Source organism: Vigna umbellata, chromosome 1, assembly GCF_029865625.1.
Source record: "Vigna umbellata cultivar VRB3 chromosome 1, Vumbellata_1.0, whole genome shotgun sequence".
Lineage (NCBI taxonomy): Eukaryota > Viridiplantae > Streptophyta > Magnoliopsida > Fabales > Fabaceae > Vigna > Vigna umbellata.
The window spans coordinates 7,701,254-7,721,780 of NC_142165.1; the positions used below are offsets into that span (position 1 = coordinate 7,701,254).

Consider the following 20,527-nt stretch of genomic DNA (forward strand, 5'->3'; position numbering starts at 1 on the left):
GAGGAACAAGAATTTCTAATTGAAGAACTTAAAAGGAGAGTTGCAACTTTGGAGGCACAATTGGCTGAAGAGAAGGCAAGAAGGCAAAATAAAGATGACGTTGGACAAAGTGTGCCTCGTACAGAACCATCTGTGAACATTGGTTTTGTATCCCCTACTGACATTGACGGAAATGAACAACCTTTGAAGACTCTGACTAATTGTGGGTGGTAATGTCTTCTTAAACACACAAATTCAGTCAGCCCAGCTTCGTGTAATATGTCATAGAATTGAAAATTTTTTCCTTGAAAGTATTCGTCCTCTAGATACTTACTCTCCAAAATTTCCCGATTTACGAAATGTTGGGCATATTTCTCCTGTTGCTCATCCGACGAGAAGAGATCATTGGTAGGCGTTGGAGGGGATGACGATGGTGATGGGGTTGGACTCCGCCGACGGCGACGTCCACCAACGGAAGAAGATGCCTTTTGTTTCTTCGTTCCACGATCAGCCATTGTATTTCGTTTAGGGTTTTGCACTGAGAGAAGAGAGGTTTTCGAAACGAATTTGAGGAAGGATGTGTTTTGGGCGGTTATGAACACGATTGCAAGTTATACCCGTTATGCAGTGGTATAATTTGGTTTAATTAACTGAGCACAGTAATCGATTACCAGAGCCTCGTAATCGATTACAATAGCCTCGTAATCGATTACAATAACAAATACTGGTGTGGTCATATGCATTAGATACATTCATTAAAGGAATTTCATGTATGACCATTTTAACTGACAAAAACAGAAAAAAGTAACAAAATAAGCACCAAACAAGTTGTATATATCAGTTGATGTTGTTATCGAAATTGTTATGTACAGCTGACAACAACGACATAAATCCAAAATGACCCATTTCGGTATCTTGTGATAGTTGGATAGTGTCCGCTTCAAATTGTTCACGGTCATCACATTCAACAACATTACTTGGTCTTTCGCCCTGAAACAACACAACTACTAAGTTAAACATAATTGATAGACTAAAAAGTATTTAATAAATATTTTGACCGTAAATAATGACTCACGCATTGTTCGGTGGGTGGTGTTGAAGTGTTTGTGAATGAAGTTGACTTTCTTCTTTTGGTTTTTTTTTCAACAGTGGACTTCAACCTATTTGTGCGTGGTCGTCCTTTTCGCTTAACAGTTGCAGGACGGTGTACAAGGACATCAGATGTTCCAACTGGAGTAAGTGGTATTGACGTGCATGCACCAGTATCGTATCTTAGTTGGCCTGCATCACTGATGATGTTATTTGTCATGGAAGAACTGAACCCAAATTTTGTACCCAAACAATTAAGTTCTTTTTCCAATTCAGTACTAGCTTCCTCAGACTCACATGCAACTTTAGCAATTTCATAAAAACGTTTGCACAACAGTTTGTATCTTTGCATCCGTGGTTCATTTGTCGAATTACTATACGATGCTGTTATTAGTGTGTGTCTTCTTCGAATGTTTTTGCTCCAGCGCCTCAAAATGTATTGTGAGGGAACACTGTAAACATCTTCTTGGCCAAATACCAACAGGGAATGGCGACATATAATTCCTCTAAACTCAAAGAGGTGGCAAGAGCAAGTGGTTGTCTGTGTGATGGGATCAAATTGAACTTTGTAAAATTTATCCGGTACACGATTACCCTCCCACATTCGTTCCTCTTTTACAGTGTAAGTGTTCCACAAGTCCTCCTTTAAGGTGTGTTTGATGAAACAATTCATCCTTGAACGGAATTCAGTTTGGACCTCCTCAAACTTTGCATGTGTGTATTCCATTTGAAATTGTCTCTCAATTGGTGACTGAGAACCACATGCAATAGTGGTGTTCATGGAGGAGAAGTCGGCTTCTATTTCCTTCTGCGCCTTTACCCTAAGTGCATTGTCGTATTGGACCACAAATTGTTGAAGTGTTGTTGTACAATTGATAAATCCATCAAAAAAGGCATTCATTCCCTCACTTCTCTGAGTCGTAGACATGCCTGCCCAAAAATCTTTTTTCAAGTAACACGTGACCCATTTATGTCTCTCTTCGTACAAATTACATAGCCATTCATTTTCCTCCAATCCATGTTTGGTAAGTAGTTCCTTCCAACCATTTTCAAATTCTGTTGGACAAACACAATCATATATAAGTGCATGTAGCTCGGTTTTGATAACGGGATTATTTCTATACCCGTGCAATTTTTCAGGCAACTTCTTAAGGATGTGCCATAAACACCACCTGTGCCTCGTATGAGGAAACACTTGCTCAATAGCGTTGGCCATTGCTCTGCATTGGTCAGTAATAATACCTTGAGGAGTCTTATTACGCATGCATCTTAGCCAACATTGGAACAACCAGACAAATGAGACAGTGTCTTCCGAAGACAACAATCCACAACCAAGTAAAATCGAGTGTCCATGATGGTTAACTCCAACAAAAGGCGCAAATGGCATGTCGTACTTATTTGTTAAGTAAGTGGTGTCAAAGGAAACAACATCACCGAATTCTTCACATGCAGCACGACTTCTTGCATCAACCCAAAACACACTACAGATTTTATTCCCTTCATCCAGAGCAATGTCATAGAAGAACTCGTTATTTCTATCTTTCATTGACGAAAAGTGTCGTAGGAGTGCCTGACCATCACCATCCTTACATAAAGATCTTCTGTGTTGGCCAATGTAGTTTCGAGTGTCCCGCTCCACAAAGTCCATGTTTTCATATCCCCCGCATCGTTCACAATGCTAAGGAAACTCTTATTTAACCTAACTCCAGCATCGTGGTTGACCTGCAACGTGTGTTTTGCATGCATGCTTAACTTTCTATTGCCTACAAATAGTTTGGAGTTATTTGGACAAAGATCATGGTTGTGGTCTAGAACAACGGTCCTTATAAACCACTTGTCCTCCTTCTTTGCAATGGTTATCCCAGCAGGACATTGGTTAATTTGACTTGGAAGTGTTTTTACCACTGGTTTGACCGAAGACACATATTTTCCCTCCCTTGAACAAACTATTCTGAGGTAGTACACGTTGTTGTCTTTATCTTTTTTAGAAGTTCTAGTCCGCACGGCAAACCCACGTCTAATGGCGTAGTTTGTGTAAAAAGTTTTTGCTTCAACCATTGAGTCAAAACACATATGCACTGTTGGGTCAATCTCCATTAAACTTTCATTGGGCTCATCAACATTGTCATTATAGTCATTCCCTTGATCCCCATCCATTGTGTGCGTTGACATTAAACCCACCTTTAGAGATAAAGCAAATTATATTCACTCATCACACTTACCACTATGACCATTGGCAACTACAAAAATAATGAAAATAAAATCTTTTCGAAGAACTTATTAAAACGTACCCTGGTGAAAAATCTTGTGCCCTTTAATGAAGGTCAGTGGTCCTAACCAACCTCATCTTCTACATTTAAGTCCACCATAAATGATCCTTATGTGCTTCTCACCAAACCTCCGAACTTCGTTGTGGCACTTCTCTTTAATGAACACCCGGGTAAGTTGTCTGCAAGTGCTTGGTCAATGGAAATAAGTGTGAACGTCGGATTCTAACGTTGGTTGTTGACGCAACTGTGTATTCCCGCCAAAGGTCATATTTTTGCCTTGTCAAACACGTATTTGCTTATCCTGTGAAAGCATGCATTGATGGTTGTCAGCATAAAGTTTCTCTCTCCTAACCCCCAATCAATGCTTTTCACTTTTAAAGGCTACCCATCAAATCAGACTATCTCCTCACAATTAATGTAACTTGATTTTAATAAGTTAAGTTAATGGAAATAGATATAATATTAATATTTTTTTGGTTACATTGATTTCATATAATTTCATCGTTCACGTACTTGTATTTCAATTTCGGGGAGAAACCAATTGTGTAGGCTTCAATCAGGTGACAATATCTATAACCCGTTTACCATTGTTTAGTTGTGAGTGACTTCTTTAATGATCCTACTGATGTATCGTCCTTAACCTACAATATCTATGTGGACAGGAAATTTCTGCATAATCATGGATGCATGGGAAGACCTTGTTTATGATGATGATGTCCTTGAATCGTTTTTGAAAAAATGCGATGCTTCCGCAACGCTTATTCCTGGTCCTGCAGGTAACATCCAAGCAGCTTTCATGAATAGAACCGGAACAGAACAACCGAAATCGACACAAGAATTTGCTCGTGATGTTGCTGACGCAACCTATGAACGAGATTTCAACTCCAATGCTTGGAAATGGGCACAGATGTTTATTGAACACCACGGTACACTGAATCTCATACACGCTTCCAAGAAAATTATTACCTTTACTACTTGTAATTTGTTTTCATATTTTTTTATCATAGGTCTCGTAAAGGATGGAAAATTCGAGAACGTTAACTCCCTCCAAGAGGCAAAATCAGCTGAGGTCCTTCCATTGGTGGTTTGCATATTGAAAGAGTGCAAGCCCAATGGGTTGGGAGATATGCAGTTGACTCTTAAGGACCCAACTGCCACGATGAAGGTTTCCTTGCACAAGAAAGCTCTTGAAGATCCTGAAATTGCAGAAAATATCGCAGTTGGTTCCGTTATCATACTCAATCTTGTAAGCCATCAAATTTGTACTTAAATACCATAATTATTTTATTGGTATTTAAGTGTTCTTCTTCTTACAAATTCCGTTTGTACATTTAGGTCCACCCCTTCACTGCATTTAGGCAAAACCACTACCTCAATATTACGCATCGCTCTATAGTGAAGGTATTTCCAGCTGAAGTTTCTCCTCCTACAATTGACCTTGTTAAGGCGACACCAAAACCTGTCATTCGACTTCCTATGTGGGCAGAGAAGGAACTCAATGTGGATGACATCCTCCGCAAATTTGTCCGTCCATCTGACCAACCATCAACGTCCAATCAAGCAGACAACCAATAGTGGGTTTAGGATAACTGTAATTTTATATGAACACCATTATAAGTATTTCATGGATAACTGTAATATTTGAAACGTACAATGTATCATTTTGTTGTGTATGTTGTGTACCTGAATCTCTATTAATGGTGTGTTATAATGAATTTATTTATGTCATACAAAATGGTGCCTAAAAGTCACCTTTTTTTCCAATGGTGACCCATGTTCACCTGACTGAGTACCTGTGTTGGACTTTCTGTACAAATTGCCATTTTCTCTCGGGTAATCGTTTACCTGGATGTTGTAAACGATTACCAGACCCTTTTTTGAACACTCTTAGTCATTCCTTGCACAGGTTGGTCCTCCAACTCATGAGGGGTCTCCCCACCCTCCTTGGACTCACATCACATCACCAGCCACCCTCTCCCACCACTAGAACACCTGCACCAGCCTCAGACAGGTGCAGAAGTGCCTAAAAGTCACTTTTTTTTCCAATGGTGACCCCTGTTCACCTGACTGAGTACCTGTGTTGGACTTTCTGTACAAATTGGCATTTTCTCTCGGGTAATCGTTTACAGGGGTTCTGTAAACGATTACCAGACCCTTTTTTCAGCACTCTGAGTCATTCCTTGCACAGCTTGCTCCTCCAACTCATGAGGGGTCTCCCCACCCTCCTTGGACTCACATCACATCACCAGCCACCCTCTCCCACCACTGGAACACCTGCACCAGCCTCAGACAGGTGCAGAAGTGCCTAAAAGTCACTTTTTTTTCCAATGGTGAACCCTGTTCACCTGACTGAGTACCTGTGTTGGACTTTCTGTACAAATTGGTATTTTCTCTCGGGTAATCGTTTACAGGGGTTCTGTAAACGATTACCAGACCCTTTTTTCAGCACTCTGAGTCATTCCTTGCACAGCTTGCTCCTCCAACTCATGAGGGGTCTCCCCACCCTCCTTGGACTCACATCACATCACCAGCCACCCTCTCCCACCACTAGAACACCTGCACCAGCCTCAGACAGGTGCAGAAGTGCCTAAAAGTCACTTTTTTTTCCAATGGTGACCCCTGTTCACCTGACTGAGTACCTGTGTTGGACTTTCTGTACAAATTGGCATTTTCTCTCGGGTAATCGTTTACAGGGGTTCTGTAAACGATTACCAGACCCTTTTTTCAGCACTCTGAGTCATTCCTTGCACAGCTTGCTCCTCCAACTCATGAGGGGTCTCCCCACCCTCCTTGGACTCACATCACATCACCAGCCACCCTCTCCCACCACTGGAACACCTGCACCAGCCTCAGACAGGTGCAGAAGTGCCTAAAAGTCACTTTTTTTTCCAATGGTGACCCCTGTTCACCTGACTGAGTACCTGTGTTGGACTTTCTGTACAAATTGGCATTTTCTCTCGGGTAGTCGTTTACAGGGGTTCTGTAAACGATTACCAGACCCTTTTTTCAGCACTCTGAGTCATTCCCTTGCACTACTTCGTCCCCCTACTCATCACGGGTAACTCCACACTTCTTGCGTTGACATCAATCACCAACACCCATCTCCCCACTCAGAACTTGATCAAATCCTTCCCATTAATTACCATTAATTTTAGTGAAAATGGTCTCGTACTTTTCAAATTTTTATTATAATGCTGCGTTCATTTTTCAATCACTAATTTTGTCATTATAACAAACACAAACACAAAGTAAAAACAATTCATTTCGAAATCCAACCACTAATCTTATTACAAACACATACTGTACATTGTCAAATAACATTAGTACATATTTGAACATCTTATACATGTCAAAATTGTCAAATAACATTAGGTACATATTTGAACATCTTATACATGTCAAAATTTGATAATTTCTTAGCAATCCTAGACAATGTCGTATAGCTGTAGGGCTTCCATTCGTCTAATGTTGTCGTTGTCCAGGATCCAGTCACACACATATTTCTTTCTAATCCCAAGCAGCTCCTCCTGAAACCAACATTTTCCACATTAGAAACCAGGACATACAAGAATATTTTCAAACACACAGTTCCAACTTACATTTGTATATTCAGGCATGCTTTTCCCGTTGTATTTTTCATCTCCATCCCAGATTTCCATTGCTTTCAACATTATTACTCCACAATCATGTCTGAAATAATATACCCACAACATCATATTACTTTTGCCCATATACATCACAATATAATCCGGCAGTACAGTTGAAGAAACTTACAAGTTTGGTTGGGATGGGATATTTGCTTGTTTAATTGTCAAAGGACCAATACTACCTTCCGGTGTATTCATCAGGATGCAAAAAAATCGTGCCATATTTTCAGCCTACCAGTTAACAAATACAATAAATACTTAAACAATACAGGGTTATGTCATAATCACACGGTAATCAACAATGAAAGATGTCGAATCTTACAACGGCTGTGTCTATCCTTTTGCGGTCTCTAATCCCCTTCCCCAATGAATCAATCACAAAAATCTCCATTGACCTCAATTTCACTGAATAACACCACCAATGATCATCGTGGACAAATGGCAGAAACAACTACAAAAAATATAAACAATTTCAGTAACACATTTACAACCAAAAGTCGACAAAATTTGCAAATTCAAGGTTACTCACAAAGTCCGCTGTGGCTAATTCTTCAAGTCCAAAATGATCGGAACGCAAATAACTGTTATAGTTATGAAGCGTGAATACATGGCGATTCTGTGGACGTTTCCTATAATCTGTAAGAATATGGTGCTGTGGACAATTTCAAAATCATCAATAAAAAATCGATCAAAAATACTTTCTTCAATCATAAATATGATACAATATCAAATTTTATTTACCGAGTATAACGGACTAAAATGAATCCTCTTAACAACACCGCACAACCTTTTCTCAAAGTACATAAAGATCGTAGAAGCAAATAACACCACCTACACAATAAAAAAATTTCACATTACTAACATAAACTAAAACATGAAACACAACCAAATGTGACAATACTAACCATGTTATCAACGTATTTCATTGGGGCCAAAGTGTAAATTGAAGTCGTGGTCAAGCTTTGGCCAATTATTTCGCTTACAACCCTAAACATACAAATATTAGTCAATCACAAACAATACATATTCCTCAACCACAACTACAATTCATACCATATACTTGTGTACGTAAATCTCTCTGATGCTGACTGCTGTATACAATTGGTTTACATCAACACTAGTGCTTGGATCACCAACAAAACTCCGCAATGGGGGTATAGCCAATGGCACGACCTCCCGTTCTTCTTCATCAGCATCATCATCTATTTCAATAAAATTAATGTTACCAACAGTTTTATCATCCCCTCTTACTTCAGTATGTGCACCTAGGGGGTCATCAACTTCATTTCCATCACCTTCTTCTTCTCCCCCAACTTCAGCATTCTCCTCACCTCCAACTCCATGTCCTTCATCAACTCCACCCCCAACCTCTTCATCAGTGCCACATGCATCTGCTTCATGAAAGATTGGAGTTTGATAAATTTCAAATAACTCCCTAGTCAGAACTCCAATCTTGGCATTCAATGCTCTGATATCTTCGTTGTTTTTCCTCAATCTCTCCTCCGCACCTGCTTCCCATGCCCCGTCATCAAAGCTTTCGTCATCATCATCATCTTTGTCAACCTTGGATCCTTCACCCAAGGATCCTTCACTCATTCCTCTGTCATCCATGTTGAAAGCTGCACGGATTTTCGGCCTTTGACGATCTTCATTTCGTACATACCACTCCATATTTAACTGCACCAATAGCACACAACAAATTCAGACAAAATAGACAATCCATTTTAACATACAAAATAACGAAAAACAAAACACTTACATCTCCGGTCATAAAAATATGTTCAATTTTTTCGGTCCTTGATTTAAACGGGAACCACCTCATTATGCGCGGGAAAAACCGGTGCGAAGGATGACCATGCAAAGAAAGTCTCTCAACAGCCCAAGCCTAAAATATCATAAAATTATTTCATCAAACATAATTCACAATGTTCTGCACTACATCAAAATAGTGAACTACATATCATATTACCTGCAACACTGCCACATTGCCACTGAGAGTGACTGACTGGGGGATACCTGCTCCCATAATTTTCTTCTTACATTTATTTAAATTCTCTACAATATGTTTATGCACACCGGTGCACCAATCATATAGACACAAACGGTCTAAGTCATCTAACACTCCAAAAGGCATGTTACAAACATGCCTTGATTTCCTAGGGAAATAGAAAACAACCAAACAAACTAATATATATAACCTACACACTACATCAACATCAATGTTTTTATCATCAACAATGACATTAAACATGTCTGTCGAGTCCTTCAAACTGATGGTTTTTGATTTGAACATTTCACCAACCAATCCACCAACTACTTCATCAAAGGGAATCTCTAAACCACCTATTTCTAAACCTAAGCTCATCAACACATCAACAACTCTAAAGGGCACCAACTTTTGACTAACTCTAAAACTGTTATCATTTCCAACCCACCTGCAAACCATAACCTTCAATAATTTTAAATTCACCTCCACAGGCCTTTGAATATTCAAACACCACATAAATGGTGTCATCCTAATCCGATCCACATGACACTGTCGGAGTAAACGATTCATTTCAATAATGATCGATGAATCCATCGAGATAAGAAGTCGCCACTACAAAAAAAATCATAAAAATTTATTACTAACTACAATCCGTAAGATAATTAAATAATATATAAACACAAAATTTAATTTTTTTTCTTACACTTGCTTTTTTCCCTTCCATTGCAACGGCCCTAACAAGATAACATTCCACACTCAGTTATATCATTCAACTTAATGAAAACCAAAAACACAGTGTAAAACACAATGTCAGGGTCGCCCATTTTTACTTACACCAATAAAAACGGATACCACTGCTCGACGACCTCCTCCACCAGACGCGAAATGCACAACAAAACAACCACACCCGCTTTCCGAATGCCAAAATGTAAGGGTTTCTCTGTGGACGACAGACCCACACAAAGGATGGAAGGGTTGAACGCTGTGGGTAGGGTAAAGATGGAACACACAGCCACAGAGATCCTCCAAGGTTTCAACGCACGTTTTCAAGAAGGAGGAGAGAACGAAACCGAGGATGGAAGCTTCGAAGACGGAAAGAGAAGGAAGGCTTGAACGAACGAGAAGACGGACGAGGACACAGCGAGAGAGAAGACGGACGACACTGAAGAAGGAAGGCTTGAACGAACGTCTTTCGCACCCTAAACCGCCAAACCCAAATCTTAAAATTTTAATCTGGAAATCCCAAAATACCCCTCGCCCCGTAACCCTTTCTCTGGTTTATTTTCAAATTAGTGAGCCAATGCACAGCTGCCACGTGCCGTTGTCAAAACTGTGTCAAACTTTTGTTGTCCAAATAACATTTTCCAAAAATTTACTAACTTTCACACCAAACTACTTTTCTATGTAGTTATCCTATTTTATGCCATTTGAAACACCCTACACAAACACCAAGACCGTTTGAGAAAATGTGTCTACAAATGTCAAATTTTGGATTCAGCACATAACACATAACCAATATGTTCTTTCATTTATTATTTTTTTGATAAACTCATAAGATATAAGCCAAACACAATATTCTTTTCTTTTCAAAATTATTAAAATAAGTCAGATTTTAAAAAGAAAATTACAAAAATAATAAGTCGTATATGATTTTACTATAAAAGAAATATCGCTAGGATAGGCTTTGACCATGGCTTTGATACCATATTAGGAAGAAGATTTAAGCCTAACTCAATCCCACAAACCCGGTTTGCATAGTGAGATTTGCAACTCACTTGTATATTATAATTTTACCTTATCTCTAGTCGATGTGGAACATTCAACACACAACTTACATGTTTTTGCAATTATTATTAAATTTGTCCATTTTGATAATTGTAAAGAAAATGACACCACTTTTAATACTTTTACTGAAATATCACAAGATAATGTCTATGGTTATAATAAATTTTGTCCCGTATAAATTTGAAGGTTATTAGTTAAGTTAATTATTGAGAATTTACGGTAATTTGTATGAAATAATAATGAGTTTTGATTCCATGATTGAGTTTGGTTGTAGGTTGCAGAAACATTCAGAATGGCAAATGGTTGATGTTTGAAGGATTTATGGTTGTTGTGGACAGAGATTTTAGTGCCATAATTGAGGAAATGGTGGTTGGAAGGGATATAGAACTTGTTTCTACTTTATACAATACAATGTAAAAACGTGAAGAAACGATAGTGTTACAAGATCACGATAGTAATAAAGAAAATTACTATAAATATTCAAACAAACTTAAGACTAGTACTTTTCACTTTTCCGAAATCGAATTTTCGGCTAAGAACACTCTCATTGTGCAAACAATGGGTATGTCCAAAAATTCAAGGTTTATCATTGATCTTTTTTATATTTTCCTTCTTTATTATATACCATGTAACAATTCTGTAAATTGTTTTTTACATCCCAATTTAAGTTTATTTCTTACAAAAGCATTGTTTCTTACTTTTATAATGAAATAATTATCTTGGTGTGACTCCTTGCAAATTAAAGTTTTATTAAATTAAGTTTCAAATCCATAATTAATTTAAATATTTTCATTTTATTTTTTATTAAAAAAATTATATATTAATTACCTAAATATTTACATTTTTCAATTAAATTTAATTTTCTTATTAAGTGATATGATTGTTTCTATTATTATCAAAAGAATAATCATAAAAGCCACTGGTGAGTTTTATATTCATCACAGTATCATTTATTTTATATTAGCCAATATATAATTATCACGGTAAAAAGAGAGAAGTAAACAAGATGAGAAAATATAAAAATTAAATAATAAAAATTTAATTAAAAAATATAAAAATCTTGAGTATTCAGTAAAGTAAAAAATAATAAAAATTTAATTAAAAACAGTCAAATTTATCACTTCAAATATAAAGTAGTAATATTTGCCGGCCCAAAACGCAATAAAAAGAGAGATTTGGATTTTTATACACGTAATCCAATTTATCTCTTACATTATGAACGTCATATTTTTTTTCAGAAGCAGATGTTCTATTGTTTATTGTTTTAATCGCTTTAGCCATTTGGTTCATAGTTAAGCACATGCGAATTCTATGTTATAGTGACAAGTTTTATAAATAAAGATACGAGTCTTGAATTTATGGATGTTGAATAAAGATCATGCCTATTAATGTAAGTGTCACAAAAAAAATACACAATTATATTCAAACAAACACATCTACACATGTACAAAAATATATTTTAGATCAGATCAAACATTAAGTAAGCTCGAATCGAAAATGAATAAGAGGATCGCATAAAGAAACACGCCAACAATTTTAGATTACCAGTATTATAGAGGAACAGAGAAGATTTTATAACTACGATGCAAAATGTGACAGACACAATAGTTAGACAAAGATAAAGAACTAAACTTAGAGAAATCAAAACACAAAGAATAGAAACAAAAGATTGGTGATAATGAGCAAGAAGAAATGATGCAAAACTAATCTTTAAGCACTAACTCAACAATTCAATAATAGTTAATATATAACATTATGCATCAAAGTGTGCAAACAAGTATCCGTTAATCTTATACTGGAGCGGCATAGTAATATCCACAGTAAACTTCTAGTAAAATAATGAGAAAATTCGACAAAATGTTTCAACAAATTTATAACGGAAAACAGTCTACTACAAACATAAGAAATAAATACTCCATTCCTATCCAATTCAACAATTTAATAGAACCTAAAATTTTAGGCCACTTCTGATGAGGAAGGATCAAAAATCTGTCATGATAATATTCTCAGAAAACTTAACACTGTGAATGCAAATATATAACATTAGATACTGAACAAAAAAAAAGTTTTCCCAGAATCCTTCATGGAGCTTAGATGGATTTAATGATCCTAAAGACCCCTCACCCACCCAAAATATGATCCTCAGACAACCAGAGGACTGTCAAAAATTACCATTTTAGTGCAATTCAAAAACAGATATCCATACTTTTGCCATCACAAACACATTCATCAGCTGAAACAGTTAAGTAAATCATTGAAATTTAAAACGATTACTTTTCTATTCAAATTACATGTAGTAAAGATTTACTCTTCACATCTTCTTTGCAAGCAAAAGATCCAATCCAACAGTGTTCTTAAATCTTAGAAAGAAGCACGTCAAACATGATCAATTGGTTCCCCTACTTAATATGATACAATTGTAAAGGACATGTAATGTAATTGAATTGCTTTCAATTATATAAATTTAAAAAATGGCATGAACTATATAAATTCAGAAGGCGAATTGGCATCAGGTTTTACATTACCTAATCCAGCTCCATGATGCAAAACCTGAGGAGGTAATGCCCCTAATCCATTACTCAATCCATCAGTTCCAGACCCAAAAAACTGGCAAAGGAGCCTTGCCATGATACCAAGAACCTGCATTTGATTCTGGCACGCCTCAACATGCATCTGCATCATCTGCTTCTCATGCTCAACCTGCATTGCCACCATCCTCTGCCTCCACTCCATCTCCTCCTCCTCCATCTTCTCCTCCACGCGCTTCCGCCACCGCCGCTCCGCATCCAGCTCCCGCTCCAACCTCATCCTCTTCTCCAGCTCCCTCCTCGCCCACCTCAACTGCCGCTCCTCCAACTCCATCTCCCGTTCCTCCAAACACTCCCGCCGCCGCTCCCGCCGAAATTCCACCTCGCGCCGCTTCCTCTCCCGTTCCGCTTCCACCTTCTCCCGCCGGAACTCCCGCTCCCGCCGCCTCTCCTCGCGCTTCACCACCGCCTCCCTCAGTTCCACAACGGAACCCAACTTTCTCACCTTCAACATATCCTCGTCTTCATCACCACAGTCCTCCTCCTCCTCTTCGTCCTCCTCATCATCGGAATCAACCTCAAACCCTAATTTACCGGTGGTGAGGGGTTTAGGCGATTCCAACAACTGCACGTCGCCGAAGACTTCTTTATACTTGAGAAAATTCTCCCAGTGATTGTTCCCGTCCTTCCAATTGAAGTGGTGAGGCGCGAGGCGGATCTTCTGCTTGACGCCGAGATACTGGTGGCGCATGTTCTGAACCTTGATGGAGACGTCGCGCCAGGACCACTTGAAGGGGAAGGAGGAGGGGTCGCGGTGGTGGTGGACGGCGTTGACGTGCTCCGCCACGGGCTTGAACTTCTTCTCGCGCGTTTTGAGCTTGGCGAGGGTCCCCGAACGGAGGAGGTCTGAGTATTTGGACAGTAGGGTTTGCTCCTCCACTTCCGACCACTTCTTGCGCTTCATTGACGGTGGATTCCACTCAGATTGCGTGATCGATTGATTGCTCGATGCAGAATGAGTTTCGTTTGAAATCAACGCTGAAGCGACCGTGCTTTCCTTCGACCCTCTTCACACTCTTTTCTTTACCACAAATTACAGACAATCAGAGTGAAGTGAGTGGGTCAACCAACCAAACCAATGCCTTTTCCTTTTCCCTTTTATACTTTACTTCTTCTAATTACCATTAAATGGATAATCTATAAATTTTCCAAATTCTCTTTTACTTTTTCCAAACTCATTCAAATTTTTAAAGTTAATTTTTTTTATCATGTTGAACTTTAGTTTGGCGAATTTAAATGTATAAAAAGAAAAGGCTAATTTTATGGGTTTAAATGAAAATGATAGGATCACTTGAATAATGGTCTCGTTAGGTCAAGTTTACAAACACTTAAAGATTCCCTATAGCTTTAATGTCAATATGTTGCTAACCAAATGTTCACGTCATTTTCAGCACCACACACAGAAGACTAAACTTTTAATGCCACTCAACCTTTTCATATGGCTACATCTTGCTTGTCTCAAATATTGAAAGGCGTGTTCATGAGTTAGAGCACTTGCATTGAAATTTTTGTAGGAAAACTGTTCACATTTTTTGTTCTATACTTCTGTGGTTTTGATTAATCCAAGAATTCAAATAATCATTGGCTCTTTAGTATGTGTTTAATTTCACGATAGAGTTTAATTATATTCGCATCAGACGATATTTTCGTAAATACGATTGTCAGATGAATTGGGTTTTGCTACCAAAACGTCTATTTGACTAAAAGTAATAAGAAAAAAATAACGTTCGAATTTGGATGAAAACATGTTTTTGTATGTATGTTAAACCTAAACATCATGTCTAAAGTGGTAAAAGATGCAAAAACTACAAACACGAATTAAATTTAACGTAATAAATTCCAAACTCTAAAAAAATCATTTTTATAAAATTAATTTCATTCAAAATAATTTTTTTGAAAGGGACACCGAAACTCTCATTTGATGGTCGGTTAGCTGGTCATTGTTAATTTGTTTCGCCTGTGTGTGTGTCTAACATGTAAGTATTGCGTATTTGCTTTGTCAGCTCACTGCCAAAATCCACAAGAAACTGCATCCTCGAGAATTGCCTTAAACCTTAAATCAACAACTTCCGTAGTGACGGTTGATGTCTATACTTAAATACCAAATTCACTTCAAACAACAACGGAGATGAAATGCATAATATGCAAAACCTATTATGAAGCCTTTTTATTTCATTATGTTTTTACAATTATTGGACAGTTGACGAAAGGGTATTTCTTCTGACATCTCCTAATTTGTTGGCTAATTTGCTATTCATTTTGGAAGGAACTTTTTGGAATCTAAAATTACATTCAGAAAAGCCTACTTAGAAAATCAATGAGGTGATGAAATTTAAAGCCTTCAAGAAGACCAGCCTTGTAGGATAACTGACAAACAATTAAGGAAATTTATATATCTATCAAATATTAATAATAATCAAAGGTAATATAGGTAACCACAGCTAGGACGAAAATAATACATTATAAATCTTGGGCTCAATACGTGCTTCGACCACAACTCAATCATCTCAATTGTCGCGCACTGTATTTACAGAAGAAAATGATAGGCAAACCAGGAAACCAATAAGTCCTCTAACTGAATTTGATGCGCGTGTCATGAAACAAGACCTTCCCGAGCGATGCTGGTCACACGAAGTACAGCTTGCGCACTTAGAGGAGAAAGTTTTGATTGACAGAAGCTTTCCCAAGAACTCATCTCTGGATGCTCATTCACAGTATGATCATTGGCAGTGTGCTCATTGACAGTGTCATCATTGATAGTGTGTTCATCGATAGTGTGCTCGTTGACAGTGTGCTCATTGACAGTGTGCTCGTTGACAGTGTGCTCGACGACAGCAGATGCCATGAGATCATGAAATTTCTCATACACGTTTTGAAGCTCAAGAAGTAGAGCTCGAGCTGCTTCCCTGGACTCAGGTAGCTGGTCACTCAACTGAGATGCGGCTACTTGGATCAATTTGTCAATCCCATATGTCTTTATGCCTTCTGCGCCCTTTTTAAATAGAAGTTCAAGGATACAAAACTGAAACTGTTAATTAATGCTCCGCATCCAAATTGCAAAAATAGGCTGGCCATATTCATTATCCTTTCTAGTTCAACAAAATCCTTCCAAATTCCAATTAGATAATGCAGGGTAATATACTTAAATATGTAAAAGAAACATTTTATAGAAAAACCCCTCCACCCTTTGCCAAGGTATCTATTGATGACGTAAACTCTAAAAAAATAGCAATAAAATAGAACTGATCTCTTTACATATATAACTACCTAAGCAAAGAGCCTGAAAATAATTTTGAAAAGAACAATACAAAGAAAGAGAAATAGATGAATGAACATATATTTTCTTTACAAACAGTTTCAGAGCATTGCACGATAGACTTAAAATAGAGACGAAGCCATTGTTACTGGCAGGTCAGACAGATTAGAACCAAGCAAGAAACAGTATATTTACTTAATAATCAAAGAAAAACTTTATATATGACGTACAATATCAATCAAGACAAGTGCTCCTCATCGGCTAAAGAAACATCCTACTATTTGGTGAGGCCATGTTTCGTCATGTATAATAAAAAAATATTATATATTGGCAAGTTCATGACAAACCATTCTAAAATCATAAAGGAAGGTTTGTTGGATAAATTTTGGACAAGCTGATCAAGTTTAAAATTCTACAAATATATCCATAATCAAGGCAGACATTTTTGGACATCAAAGTCATCCGTTAGGACAGTTCATTTCCTGCATCATTAATATGCTACTTAACGTTTTAATTTTCCTTTCTTTTCATTTTTTTGAAGATAAAATCACTTTGTGACAAAAAGTAATCTATAAGAGCATGTCTTAAATATCACCAATATGGGCAAAAATCATAAATGTTTCTCATACCAGTCGTGGAACACTTCGAGAAAAGCACATAGATGCCTTTGCGCGAATACGAGGATTCTTGTTCTTAAGATATGGTTGCAATTTTGGTAATAGAGAAATGGGGGAAATCCATGTAGTCATTGATATCAAGGCTTTCTCAGCTGCCTCACATACAAAGCGTTTGTCCTGTGAAGCCTTGAGAAGAAGTTGTACTAGCTGCATTCACCATATATGTTTCAATAGAACATGTTAATTTGCAAATAACACTATTGTATATAGAAATTCCATTTTGCTTAAATGAGGAAGTTTATTAGGCCACATAACGATAGTTGACTTACCAGAGGATCTAGTGAATCTATTATAAGATCATTATATGTGCTGAAAATGTCAGCAGATGTCATAATCGCAGTTTTACAAACAGCGCTTCTAGGACTTTTCAGGGACTTTGCAATAGATGTGATCACATCTCCCCTGTTTACCAGATAGAATATGAATAATTAAACAAAACCAATTAAAAGGAAAACAACATTATTCAGATATTTTAATTTAAAAAACATATTCTAATCTAAAGAAAAAAAAGTGTTTGTTACTTACAGCATATCAAGCATTGCTTCCTTATGAAATATAGATAACCGCCGTACGTTATTTAGTGTATCACAAACCAGGACCCAGTCCTTTGAGTCAAGTCCAGCTAAGAGGGTCTGTAACAAAACCAAATAACTACTTTCACATAATACAAGTGTTGCATTTCACACATAAGTCTAATAACCAGAGGTAAATTGCTAAAGAAAAAAATGAAACATCCTCATTATGTAAGCATTTGAGCAAGGCCAGTTTCAATGGTTATCAATATTAAAAAACATGCCAGTTCCTTGACTCAATAAGTGGATAAAAAATACCTTGAGACAAGTATCAATATCTTCTAGATCATTCAAGTTCTCAGATTCAATGTATTCTACTTCTGCATTCACAACCTCCGCACCAGAATTAACAGTAACAGTCAGATTTCCATTAACAGCAGGAGAAACCAAGGAGGAAGAAGTCTTTTTCTTTTGCCGTTCTTCAATATTTTCATCAGCATTGTCTACAGAAGGCTTGGTTAAGCATGCCTTACTGGAGTCCTCATTCTTCCTTTCAGTTCCAAGAATTGTATTGAGATCTCTAAGAGCTTTCTCTGACATCCCTGACAGCTTCAGTCTAGATCAAAAGAAAGAAATCAAATCAAACTCAATAATAAGTGGTACACAAAAACACCATTCATTTTCTGAAAACCAAATCAATGTAAAGAATGAATTTAACAACTAAAACCAAACACTCAAGTCAAGATCTGAACTTAACGATAAAGGCACAGTCATGAAAATATGATGCACTTCCATAACGCTCCCTCCCCCGACCCAAAAAGAAAATACTAACTCTACAAGTCCATTGAATTTAAATGACTCTTTCTCATTCTCGATTTCTGATTCACGCCTAGTTTTCCATCCTCCCCAAACTTTGGTATTTCAACACTGTTTCTCTTCCTGTTCTCAATCTCATCTATCCGATAAAAACACAAATAATCGAATTTCCAAAGAAAGTCAATCAATCAAAAAGCCAATTCCAATTTTAGAATTGAACTTCACTTCAAGGACAACAGACAGATACAAAGCAAATCACCACACGCAACACTCTCAACACACACACACACAAAAAAAAAAAGCACAATTCGAAGTACTGAATGTGATTCACGAGTGTCAAGACAGATAAACACTACATAAACGCAGATCAAAACATTACCAAAATCAGAATACAACGCAGATAAAAGCCATAAACCAACAGATTCAATGCAAAATTGACGGCGCGCAGCCAAATCCGCCAAAAATCTCCAAGAGAAAAAGAAAATACAAAACAAAACAGCAAGATCTCGGTACGTTCCACACTACACTGCCCGAATCTCCAATCACAAACACTCGCATTTCAATCCTAAACCCTAACACCACAGCATTCAATTCGAATACAGAGAAACAAACGAAACAGTAATCGCAATTGCGCGCAGGGATCACTTCAATTTCAGTGAACAGTAGAGAGAGAGAGAGAGAGAGAGAGAGAGAGATTACAAATAAAGATATGAGGAAAGAGAAAGTGATCGGAGCAAAAATGCAAAGAATGCGATGAGTAGCTGAGAGAGTAGTGAGCGAGTTACGAAGACTCAGTCAACTCAGTGTGAAGAAGACGGAGAGAGAGAATTAGTGTTTTTAGTAACCGACGAAGGAAGAGTGATGACAGTAGTCGCACACCCAAAACGACGGCGTATAAGGTACCGGGGCCGGCAAAATAGCGGGGCCAATAATAAATATAAATTGCATTTGCATTTGCATGTGAATGTGAATGTGATGGGAAGCAGAATCAGGTGAACCAAATTAATTCCACCTTTTTTTTCTTTTTTTTTTTAGATTTCTTTTTCATATTTAATTATTTACCTCAATCGTTTTATTCGAATCACCAATCAACCCTTTGGTTATTATTTTTTAATAATTTCGAATTTTGATTTTGATTGCAGTAATTAAAACGATGGTTGTTTCGAATTTTGGTATATTATCGTTGTTTCTAACGTTAGGTGGCATGTTTCTCCAGCAATCAATGACGCTCCAACACGATAAAGGTGTAAGTTTTGCGTTTTGAAATGATGCTTTATCATTTTGGACAAGGATTAAATATTTAATTAATTAATTCTGTTAAATAAGAGTGGAATAGGAAAAAATAAAACAATTATGGAGAGAAGGTTAAGTTGACAAATGTCAACTTAAGGTATTTTTCAAGAGTCACTAAATTACTCTTTGACCAATTAAAGGCTGCTTCTTTTAAAAGAAATATTTTATACATGTAGATTTGAGAATCAAATACTTAATTATTTTCTTATAACATATAATTATCTACCTATTATTACAATAAAGGTTATAGATTAGTACTTGACTGAGATCCTTAAATCTTAATATTTTAAAATTAAAAGTAGATAATTTATTAGGTTTATTTAATAAAATGCCAAGTATACTAAAAGCATTTTTTAAAAGATTAAGTACAGCATTTCAATAAAACACCGTTTTTTTAGTTTTCATTGAACATGGCGACGAAAAGATATTTTTTCATTCAAATAATATATTTAGTTTTAAAATTTATTTCTGACTGAATTATATAAGTATTATGTGTATTGTAGATTGGATAGTAAGACGTTAGAAGAAACCATCATCAAAATTAAATTGAACTAATCGATTAACTATCAAGACAATTAATTACAATATTAAACAAATAAAATGTGTTTACTAACAAATAGTTAGTAAT

The 20,527-nt window shown here is 36.9% G+C and overlaps 4 protein-coding genes across 5 annotated transcripts; 1 reads left to right on the forward strand and 3 right to left on the reverse strand.

The window, feature by feature from the left end:
• Positions 1-816: 816 nt before the first annotated feature.
• Positions 817-1,741, reverse strand: LOC148204515 (protein FAR1-RELATED SEQUENCE 1-like). The gene is made up of 2 exons (XM_088093727.1): positions 1,055-1,741; positions 817-969 (listed from the first exon to the last, which is right to left on the reverse strand). Exons 1-2 carry the CDS (start codon positions 1,739-1,741, stop codon positions 817-819), a joined length of 840 nt encoding a protein of 279 aa, XP_087949853.1.
• Positions 1,742-4,017: 2,276 nt separating this feature from the next.
• On the forward strand, positions 4,018-4,913 carry LOC148204516 (uncharacterized). Its single transcript, XM_088111320.1, has 3 exons — positions 4,018-4,264; positions 4,346-4,584; positions 4,674-4,913. The coding sequence occupies exons 1-3, from the start codon at positions 4,018-4,020 to the stop codon at positions 4,911-4,913; spliced, it is 726 nt and encodes a 241-aa protein (XP_087967446.1).
• A 1,850-nt stretch (positions 4,914-6,763) lies between these two features.
• LOC148204517 (uncharacterized) lies at positions 6,764-9,566 on the reverse strand. Its single transcript, XM_088110221.1, has 10 exons — positions 8,955-9,566; positions 8,745-8,870; positions 8,046-8,662; positions 7,891-7,972; positions 7,727-7,816; positions 7,515-7,637; positions 7,308-7,436; positions 7,113-7,216; positions 6,938-7,028; positions 6,764-6,865 (listed from the first exon to the last, which is right to left on the reverse strand). The coding sequence occupies exons 1-10, from the start codon at positions 9,564-9,566 to the stop codon at positions 6,764-6,766; spliced, it is 2,076 nt and encodes a 691-aa protein (XP_087966347.1).
• A 6,147-nt stretch (positions 9,567-15,713) lies between these two features.
• On the reverse strand, positions 15,714-19,554 carry LOC124844677 (uncharacterized). Of its 2 annotated transcripts, none has more exons than XM_047321656.2 (6): positions 19,306-19,554; positions 18,109-18,406; positions 17,804-17,910; positions 17,548-17,680; positions 17,231-17,425; positions 15,714-16,337 (listed from the first exon to the last, which is right to left on the reverse strand). In XM_047321656.2, the coding sequence occupies exons 2-6, from the start codon at positions 18,388-18,390 to the stop codon at positions 15,939-15,941; spliced, it is 1,116 nt and encodes a 371-aa protein (XP_047177612.2). In that variant the 5' UTR covers positions 18,391-18,406; positions 19,306-19,554; the 3' UTR covers positions 15,714-15,938. The 2 variants fall into 2 exon arrangements, with proteins under 2 accessions (XP_047177612.2, XP_047177613.2); XM_047321657.2 differs by lacking the exon at positions 19,306-19,554 and adding an exon at positions 18,986-19,276.
• Between the last annotated feature and the right edge of the window lie 973 nt (positions 19,555-20,527).